At 39.4% G+C, this 10,642-nt stretch overlaps 1 protein-coding gene across 1 annotated transcript in view; it reads left to right on the top strand.

Moving 5' to 3' along the window:
* The first annotated feature begins 81 nt into the window (after positions 1 to 81).
* gipc2 (GIPC PDZ domain containing family, member 2) overlaps positions 82 to 10,642 on the top strand; it is a 21,986-nt gene continuing 11,425 nt past the window's right edge. The window contains exon 1 of the mRNA XM_005729025.1: positions 82 to 752. Coding sequence (XP_005729082.1) covers positions 477 to 752 — 276 coding nt within the window. The 5' untranslated portion in view covers positions 82 to 476. The remainder of the gene's footprint in view (positions 753 to 10,642) is intronic.

Consider the following 10,642-nt stretch of genomic DNA (forward strand, 5'->3'; position numbering starts at 1 on the left):
GTTTTGGTTTGAGTAAAGTCTCGGTAAAGGCTGAATAATTGAAAAAAGTGACGCTCCTCCCTGTGCTGCCGTACAGGTGCACCGGGGATCCTTCCCTCCCTCTTGAGCCCTGGTTCGTCCCACTGCGCCTGCGTCCCAGGGCATGCTGATAGGCATACAGAGCAGCTATTGTTAGCCGAGGACCGAGCAGCGGCGGCAGGTTGTATCAGGGCTTATCCAACTCACCCCCCTACCTGTTGAATATTTACACGGTTTATTTGCAAGCGAGGGCCGAGTCGCTATCGAAGAACAAAGTTAAAGAAGTGGCCAGCTGAGGAGAGGAAGAGTGGTGGAAGGAATGAAGAAAGGCTTTTAGGGAAGGAGGAAGCAAATAAAGGAGAACACGAACTCAACAGGTTAGCTACTTCAATGTTATAGCAGAGGCTCGGATTTTTTCATCCCACATCGAAAAAGATAACCCGAAATAAGAAAAAAAAATGCCGTTGGGACCATGGAAGAAGAAAAACAAGTCAACAAAGGAGCATTTGGTGGAAAACGAAGTTGTCAGCGGCGGGCACACAGGTGCGGGGAGCTTGAGTAAATCCGCGGTGAATGGAGCGGGGCTCCCGGCGCCACCTGCCAACCTGCGGCCCAAACTGGTCTTCCACACGCAGCTGGCGCACGGAAGTCCTACCGGCAGGATCGAGGGATTTGGCAATGTCAAGGAGTTGTACGCGAAGATAGCAGAGGTGTTTAATATAACTCCACCTGAGGTAAGATCTCACCTGTTGTCACAGGAAGGGTGGGGGGTGTCAGTGATTTAGCGCTGCGTTTAGGTGTTGAAGCTGGATTTTACAGGGAGTACGTGAAGAATGCTAGCATACTTGGTAGATGTTTAGGAAAACACGAATGTTTTGCCCTTTAAACCTGACAGGTAATTTAACTTAAATACTTGGGAAGGTTCAAAGGAAATCACTGATCCAATATTTCAGAAAGTTAAGAAATTAGGGGGAAAAGTACTTTTCAAATTTTTTAAAAAGTGTAGCTGAACTTTTTTCAAGGTTTATGCTATGAGCCCCTGAAAATGGTTTACATATACACAACAGTAGTGTAAATGCAGGACTTTGTTGGCAGGAAGTATTTAGGAATAAATAGTACTTTGAGTTACGGAAATGATCTTTCTTCCAGCTCACGATGTCGTAAATGTGTGACAAACAAAACACACTTGACATGATTATCAGAACATATAACATTTAAAAAACAAAGAAGAAAACCAAAATAGATGGACACAAATACAGTCCCAGACATGTCAACAAGACATATAAAATCAAAATAAACCATATGAGGAATGACACAATATCAAAACCATAAACTTATTTCCAAACTCCTATTTCTATGTCAAGACTGACTTATTTTCTCAACTATTCACATCACCAGTGTATATAATCCAGTAGATTACTAGTTTTTTGTTGTTTTACAATTACAGTGACTTCCTCTTCAGAATAAGGACTTTCCCCTTCCACTCTTAAAGATCTCACTGCTTCTTTCAGGTTGGGCTAAACACTTTTTATAAGTGGCTTTTCTGAGAGTGTAATTGCGTTGTGGCCATTAAAAGTCTATGATTGCCTCATGTTTGTAAAGACACACCCTGCTCACTCTAGTGTACTACTCTGTACACCTTAAACCCTGTAAAACCGTGGGTGCTACATGCAGTCACTGGATGCCTTACAAATGAACATGCATCTATTTTTAGATGCTGTTTTATTGCGGTAAAACACGAAAGCTCTCAAGACAAAAGTGTGTTCTACGTCCTCCTCTGAAGTTGTACAGTTCAAGCTCTGGTTTTAAAAGGAAAGCGTTAGTGGCATTTGTGTCTTTTGTTTACCTGACGGGTAAAGTGCATAACATCCATCATGTCGTTAAACCGAAATCACCTGCCAGGATGTCTTGGGTTCTGGCTTTCAGCTTGATGCTATTTGAATATGTTAACACCCAACTCGATGGGTGTAGCGTCTGAGTCTGAAAAGGGAATCCTGTGTGGAAGTGCATTAGTACCCAGCAGGGTGCGACTCAAAGACTCACGGTTCTACAGAAGTCTATGGAGAACTGTGCTTGGCTCCTTTTCCCATTGTTCTTATTAAAAAGAATTTCCCAGTGATTTTTTTTTTTCCAATCACTAGTTTTTGATATTAGGCCTTCTGGCATTGGAAACCCACAGATATTTACTCCTAAAAGCCTGCAGGGCAAGGGGGAATACAACCAGAAGCTGGAATAAAAATTTCAGGAACATATTTTCAGAGCGGACCCTGAAGTCCTACGATTTTGCTCATTTTCTTCCTCTCCTGCCTCTATATAAAGGAAGTTGAAACACAGCTTCCTACAAATGGAGTAGTGACCGTTTTGATAGTGTAGGTGTCAGGTGATGGGTTTTATTACGCAGCGTGAAGCTTTTTTATATGAGGTGAAATATTGAAATACTGAAAACCTTCAGCTCAAGCTTCACAAGCCAGTCGGTGACGTAACAGTGGCTACATACATCTCTTGCAGCATCAGTGTGGCAGACCTTAAACCAGATCTGACCCACAGATCATCTCAAGCTGGGCGTCCACGTCTTTAGAAGGAAAAAAAAAAATCCTGTTCATTATTTTTGGTTCCAGTGTAATGAAAGGCTAATTTAAATATTCACTTAGCATTTGGGTGGTTTTTAGAGGTACGACTATACGATATTATCACAACACTTAACTCACGATAAGCTATTATTGCGATTTATCACCTTTGTTCGCCCACAGATTCTGCCCATAAAGGTAAACTTTATCAGTATTCATTTTATCTAATAACAAAGTCCTCAGTCTTTCTCTCACTTCAGTCAGTTTTATTGTTGACAAACTGAACTGTTTGTATTACAGTCTAGTCCAGCTTAACTGAATACAACCATCTGGGGACAACAGTACAGTTCTAGCTATTCTGAACCATGCAATTTGTAAAAACTATGCAGCTCCTTCAGGAACTGAAGAATTTGAAACTAAACTAACTAAAAAAAAAAGTTTTACGTTAAATTAAAAAGTGTTAAATTGAAATGAGATAAAACACATTGTCTTAAATTAAAATAAGTCAAATATCCTGTTGTTTGCTGCCCTAAAAAGTTTTCTTCCAGCATGAGGAGAAAGTGTGAAGCCTATATGAGCTTTGTTCAAATGTAACAATTATTGGATAAGCAATGAAGTGCTGATCAAGAAAGAACAAGTATGAGACCATAAGTCTGTTGTTTGCCTTTCCATTAAAAAACACAACAAAACTTTTCTTCAGGGTTGTATTTTAATAACTGGTACCTTTTAAAATGGCTTCAAAATTGGCATGCAACAAGGAGTGCAAAGTAGACTGAAATTGCATTTCTTCTAGCTCAGCACAGACATAACAAACACTGCATGTCAACATTGTAGGCAGAACTTATGATATGGGAGTATACGCACATCTTTGTACTGAAGAATAGGAATTAAAGTCAAACATGGTGGAAAAAAGTTTAAAAGTGATAAACTAGTGAGTGCAAACCAACTCATTTTAAGCTCCAGTTTAAAATTCACGCTGACAGAAACGCACTCCTTCCTCCTTCAGAGGATGATGCATGGCGACATGAAGCTGTATCGAGACAGATTACGTTACACAACAATTACAACCACCTCATTCAACAGGCGCGCAGTAACTGGAAAGGAATTTGTTTCAGTAGCATTGGTATACAGTGAATCACGTCATGTGTAGATATACTCCTGATAATGGCGTGCCGCTCCTCTGAAACTCTGACTTGATGGAATAAAACTATCTTTAATTAATCTTAATCCCTCAGTTTTTGTGTCTAAATGGTATTTGTCCCGTCACGTCCATAAATGACCCTCGGTGAGGAATCTCCTGCCTCTGTTTGAACTTGTCTCATTACAACAACTGCCTCACAGCACGTTCAGAGACTGAACTCTCACTGCGCTTATTAAGTACCAGCCTCAAACCTGCTCCTCTGTTACTTGTTTTATGACCACGTAAAGGGTGACGAGAGAAAACCTGCACTACAGGGATCACCAGAGATTCACATTGACGCTAGTTTACTTAGATTGCTGTCACGCTGAGAGATAAAGAGTTATTTCCTGCTAATGCCTCAATGCTTGCCTAGCAGGTAGCGCAGGAAAAAAAATTACTCAATGTCAACATACTAAGTTATGCCGTTAAACAATTATCTCACATTGATAGCAGCCATGAGTGTTTTTAGGTACTCATTAACCATTTCTCTTTTACTGTAAAAGAATATAAAGAAAGCCAGTACATTTCTTTTCTGGCTTTTTATTTACAAAATGTCTTATCAATCAGACCTGTGACATTTAAATGGAGACAGAGCGAGGGAGTTAGATGTGATAATGTTTCATGGACTCCACGGTTTTTACCACAGGAAGTCCCTCGTGTCCGGCTCAGTGGGCACAGCCTCAAATCTAAGCAGATAAATTGTCCCAGAGGACCCAGGGAAGCAGCTCTGCCCATGGCCTCCTCCTTCCGTAAACACCACCAAACCTTGTTGCACTGCAGTCTGAACGTGGCTGGTAACAGGATCAGCAAAAGACAGCAGTAATGCTAATTTAAAGCCAAAAAAAAGTTTTGCTTTACAGGAGCAAAGTAAGAATGTCAGACAATATTATTCAGTATGGTTGCTGTATAATATCTTATTTTGCTGCATTTGCCCGAATTATCCATCCATTCGTTCTCTTCCGCTTATCCTTATCAGTGTTGCGGGGGGCTGGAGCCTATCCCAGCTACCATAGGGTGATAGGCACGGTACACGCTGGCTAACACAGAGTGAAGGACAACCATCCATACTCACATTCACATCTATGGGGAATTTAGAAAAGCCCTGATTCAACTAATTTGCCCAAATTATCATTAATGTTTTTCCTTGTGACATCAAAGTGTTTTGTCTGTAAATTACCCACAAATCTCCCCCTCAACAAACAAAGATTTTAAAAAAGGCCATTACAGCTAAAGTCTAACAGATTTTTTTTTCTCCAATGTTTCCAAGATTTAACAAAAAAATAAATAAATCATGTATTATTTCACCTTTGTTTAGCTCTCTATTAAATTAACAGTGACATCTTTTATCTGGGAGTGTACACTCTGAATACGGCGTAATCGTAACCTTAATACATTTTATTTATATACCATGTTTAGTATTTTATTTTATGCATTTCTAAAGCACACAGCAGACAGGACATTTTACTGTTCAATATCAGCTAGTCAGTGTTCTCTGATGGAGATCTACAAAAGGGGATGACACTTAGAGAAGTCTAAGACCAGTTTATTTAATTGTTTTCTGAAATGTAACGGAGCTTGGTGTCACCCCACCCAAATGGATGATATAACCAACAGGTTTTATGTTTTAGTCTTCAGCTTTAATTAAAGTTGACCTATTGTGCTAGCTTGATATTTTATTTTCTGGACGGTGCTAGAGTAGCTTTGCATGAGTTACAATTTACAATAAGCCCCACAGGACCTTTAGCCATTAAAATGACAGATTTTTCAGTTTTGACAATGATCTGTATGCAATGCTTGGCTGGTTTTCTCCACTAAAATAAAGCTCTCTCAAACCTATACCTGTGACTTTTGACCAGAGAATCCAAAATATTGTAATAGAGCCGTTTATCACTGGGACTGATGATTTAACCGGGAGAGTTTTGTGCTTGAGCTTTGAGTGAATGAACATTTTCTGTGAGGAAAAATAAAATGATTTTGCAGTTTTCAGTCCAGTTTTATCTGGAAGTACTTGAAGGTAGTGGCACCGAGGTGTATTTCTCTGCCAGAAAGAGCTGTTTCATGCCGCTTTAAGAGATGTGAGCATTTCCTGAAGAGTACATCAAGAGGCTGTGAAATTTTAGGTATTGCTAAACTGTCAAATGCAGTTGGCACTCAAAACCGACTATCAGCCGTTATTGGATGTGCCATCTGGTTTAGCTGTCATAAAGACCTTTGGATCTTTGGATTTCATATCAACATAACATTTTTTGCTTTTTTGAAAGGCATAGTCTTACGTTTTTATAAGCCACTAAATAGTTACATGTTTGTTTTTTAAAGGTTAAAATATGAGCGAGTCAAGTCGTGTTTTCAGGTAATTTTTAGGGTAATTGTGTTGCTTAAATTTTTGGACATCAGAATGTTTTTTGAGTTGTCACAGCTGTGCAGCTAGTTCGATTCATTTTATACTCTTTCTTTTATGTTTATTCAGTTATGTTTTGGCTAAACTGTTAAATCGAATCTATATTTTTATACTTTAAAGTCAACCATCCTTGTAAATGAAGTTATGGAGGACTAAATAATGTAAGCTGATTTATTTGGAGCTGCACAGACTGTGGTTGTTTGTAAACCAGTCGCTCTGTGAGGTTACATGAGATCTTGGCTCAACCAGATACAAATTATGTCATGAACAGTATGAACAGTGGTGTTGTCTTCCTTGTTGTGCCTATAATAGGTTACACATTTCTTTCCAAGAAACGGTTGCATTAAGGCATGTCTCAGTTCACTCTGAGCCTCTGTTGTTGTGCTTTTAATTGGAAGCTGGGTCATTTCATGGAAAATCATTCAGCGTTTCCCACCTGACCCACTCAAAATCAGCTGATTCATCCCCCCTCTTGTACAATAACTTGACTATATGTTACAAAGCCATGCAAAATTTTGCCATCACACTTTGAATATTTGCAGTCATTTTTTTAGCCCACATGAATCGTTACATACAGGAGATGGCTACGTGAAATTTTCAGGATTGTAAAACGGATTTAAACTCTGTTAAAAGCCTGCAACAAAATCAGTTTTATATCCTGTTTTCATGACATTGTGATCAAACGCAAAAAAAAAATCAGTTTTTGCTTTTGTAAAACTGCTTGAAACTAAACTAAACCACAACTTTGTACAACTTGAGTAAACAGAATCTCAAATTTTACTTCGAGTCTTTTTTTATTATATTTTTACCACAGTACAGACTCTATAAACCAAGATAAGAAAACAGTTTAAACACACATCTCAAACCTGCCCCACCCTACTCTTAAGCCGTTTTCACACCTATGTTTACTCTGGTCCAAAATTGTTTTGATGAGTTTGTAAACTTGTGCATTTTTCTCCTGGTTTGGTTTGTTTTCACGCAGAGAAAAATCTAAGTTGACTATGAGCAAACCAAAATGCATCACTACAAACCACGTGAGGATGTTCAGGCCGCTCATTGGCCAGATGATTCTGGGACGGGAGCAACAAAAGTAAATTCAGGGAGAAGGTGACGTGTTCTGGACTATTAGACAACGCTGAGAATTTACGTTCCTTTCACGGCTCGTGCAGACTTTTTAATATCTTTAGCATCTTCCCACATTCAAGTACAAACAATACAGGACATTTTTAGCCCAAACTTGTACCGTAAACCTGGTATTTTAGTTCGAATCGGATCACGTTCACACCAAACATGAACCACTCTGAAGTTCGTTTGGAACCACACCGAGACCACTCACTCCAAAGGGTCTCCTGTGGTTGTTTTGGTCCAAACCTGAGTGCGATAACTGTGTTTACACCTACACGAACAAATCGCACCAAGAGGGAAAATTAATTAGTTCGATTTAATTGGAACTAGAGTACCAGATCAAAGATCTAAACGTAATGAGACATCTATATGTTCTCTCAATGGTAAATAAAAATAAGTGGCAATTTCGTCACATACCTCTAGTACCCTAATTGGTGTTTTATCTGGTAAATTATCAGAAACCGGATGACACATTAAGGGTACCACTGCTTGTTTCTGTTCCTCTGCATCGCAGACATGAAACTTGTGCAGTTTGGTCGTTGTACAGCTGATTCTGAGTGGGTCAGGTGACAGGCATTCACTGAACTTTCATCTATGGCTTTTGCTGAACGAAGTCATATTGTCCAAGTCACATTCACATTCATGTCTGAGGAATAACTTTGTTACTTTTTTATCTCACACTAAAGCCGAGAATCAGTAACTTGATCTAGAAAGCAAAGAGCAGAGGAAGATTAAAAAACAAACAAACTGGAATCGAAATAAAAAATGGCTAAACGCATACTAAAGCAAACGCTTTATGATGACTAAGATAAGTGTGCGTGCGTGTTATGAGCCACAAATGATACACCAATATGATATTACAATCTTGACGTGCTCGTTCAGCTCAGGTCAAAGTCTGTTTATTGGACTTACACCCGCAGTGAGTTACAGCCTCAGGTGTGGCCCTGTGACGTTGCTTCTTGTCCACCTGATGAGCAGAAAGCACTCAGCCATTTGCCTGTAGTTTGAATATCTGGGCTACGGTCGTGCGAAATGGACGTATGCCTTGTTGTTTTTGTTTTCCTCCAGGTAGTTCACAGCCAGACGTTTCTTAATCTGGTGCTGCTGGTGGAGGGTAGTGGTGGTGTAGTAGGGGGATTAGGTGAAACAATCTTATTTGATTGGGCTTGAGTCTGTTGTTTGTGTTACTAGGCTCCAGCACTCACTTCCTGGAGGTCGTAAAAAACAAGCCAAGTCAGGATAAACAGCAGTTCAGGTTGCCCAGTTGTAGACTGTTTGTCCCATATTAAAATGACATGGATTAGAAGGCTTAGTAGGTCTTTTATTCATGCATAAAAGTTCTTCTTCTTCTTCTTCTTCTTCTTCTTCTTCTTCTCGAATTGTGAGAAAAAGTGCAGACTTGTTACCTCAACAGTATCCAAACCTGCATACAGGGAATGAGGAATGAGTGCTTTTTGAAGTGAACATGTTTCCCTATCAGTGCTTTTTTTTTTTTTTTAACTCTTATCTAAAATCTTTAACTTATTTCTGCCACTCAATGTTATAAATAGGGTGATCGCAGGCCCTTTACTATGAAGCAAGCTCAACATAGCCAGGTTATCTTTTCTTTATCTGTGTTCATTTACCCTGGCATTATCAGTCAGGCTGAGTACTCACACGAATGTGGTTATCACTTCAATAAGTCAGTGATTTTTTTTCTTCTCCCAGCTGAATGACAGATTATTCTGAGATGATCAAACTGTAAATCATGTGAGGAGAATAAACAAAAATATGGGCTGAAAAACAACACAGCTCGCATAAGATGAGATAAGATGAGCTTTACTGACAAACTACTACTTGAATGGAAGAGTGAATAAAACATCAACAAAGCAGAATCAAAAAGTGACGTGTGCTTAAAGTGTTTATGTCACTAAAGACTGGATAGAGCTGCTGTACTAATAAAGTCTAACCCCAGAAAGGAAAGTCCACAAATACAATTTACCAGTATCGGAGCTCTGTCACTAAGACACAGGAGGATCGGATTAATTACAGTAAATTTGCGTTTATGTGAGTGCCAGACAGTTTGGGGCTTATTTTTAAAGGTCTGTGGGTAAAGAATCCAAATGTGGGCTTAGTTACAAGTTTATTATAAGGTCAGCTTGTTCAAATAGTTAATATTGAGGCTTATAGAACAATAACATTGTTTTAAACTTGTTGCAGAAGACAGGAAAAGTGCACAAAAAAATGTTGTTTTTGTTTTTTTAAGAATCTCTATTACTTATCGATTCAGACCCTTTTACTGTCCGGAGGTCTGAGGCATTTCCCGGGAATGCTCGCGCTGTTTTCCAAAGAACTGTCTGGTAAGCAAGCAGCAGTTTTGCATGTGTTGCCCTCTTATCTCTGCACCAAGTTACTATGAAGATGTATGCTGATAAAGCAAGAGAGCGCACAGAAAGCGAATGAGATTCAACGACTTTGAGCTGCCAATGAGGGCGCAGTATGCTGTTGATTGACTTATAGTAAATGCACTAGTGGGTTACCTAGGCAACCAGAGGTTTTTAACGTCAGAAAGTGGCCAGCGGTCGTCCGACTGCAATAGTAATAATAATTTATATTGTTTGATTAGCTTTAGTTTATAGAAATCAACACAGGTGAGTCACACAAGAAGAAATGTGCCAACACAGTGCAGTTTATGAGCAATGCCAAGATTTAGGTTGGATTTATTGGGACCAATCTTGGCATTAGACGCCACACAAATACACTCTTCGCCTCACATCTGATCCTTGTAAGTACATTGTGAAAGTACAATATTTATACAGTAGTTGGCCAGTTTATGAAGCTTATAATGATCATTATTTAGCTAAGTCTTTTCAGCAGGGATTAATTTAAGGCTTTGTTTTTTTTTTTTTATTTGGGTAACTTATTCACAGCTGGTGGGTTATTTCCCCAAAGTTTATTTTTTAACCTTCATAACGATCAATCCTCTTGAGCTGAAACTGTTATCGGGACGTCCCAGTGGGATCAGTATTATAAGAGCGACCTGGCCAAGTTAAACACCCCCAGCTTTGCTTTCTAATAACATGCATTTAAATGATCCTGCAACACGATTCCAGGGAACATGAGCTTACTGGTAATAGTGGTTCATTACACATGTGATAAGCAAATTAGCAGGAACTCTTGTCTGTGTGCTCATCGCATGCCCGCAAGAAACGAGCTAACGAGGAGTGCGACGCTGCAGAAACAGACCCCAGGTGTGTGCTCACTCTTCACTGGACCACAGCTTGTTTTTAAGCGACTTAAGTGGTTGTTTACCAGCTGTGGTGGAGTTGTTGTCACGGCAACTTCATTTTTCCATCGGCATCTCTGGAGGAACCG

Source organism: Pundamilia nyererei, unplaced genomic scaffold, assembly GCF_000239375.1.
Source record: "Pundamilia nyererei isolate P.nyererei 1_Seehausen unplaced genomic scaffold, PunNye1.0 scaffold00031, whole genome shotgun sequence".
Classification (NCBI taxonomy): Eukaryota; Metazoa; Chordata; class Actinopteri; order Cichliformes; family Cichlidae; genus Pundamilia; species Pundamilia nyererei.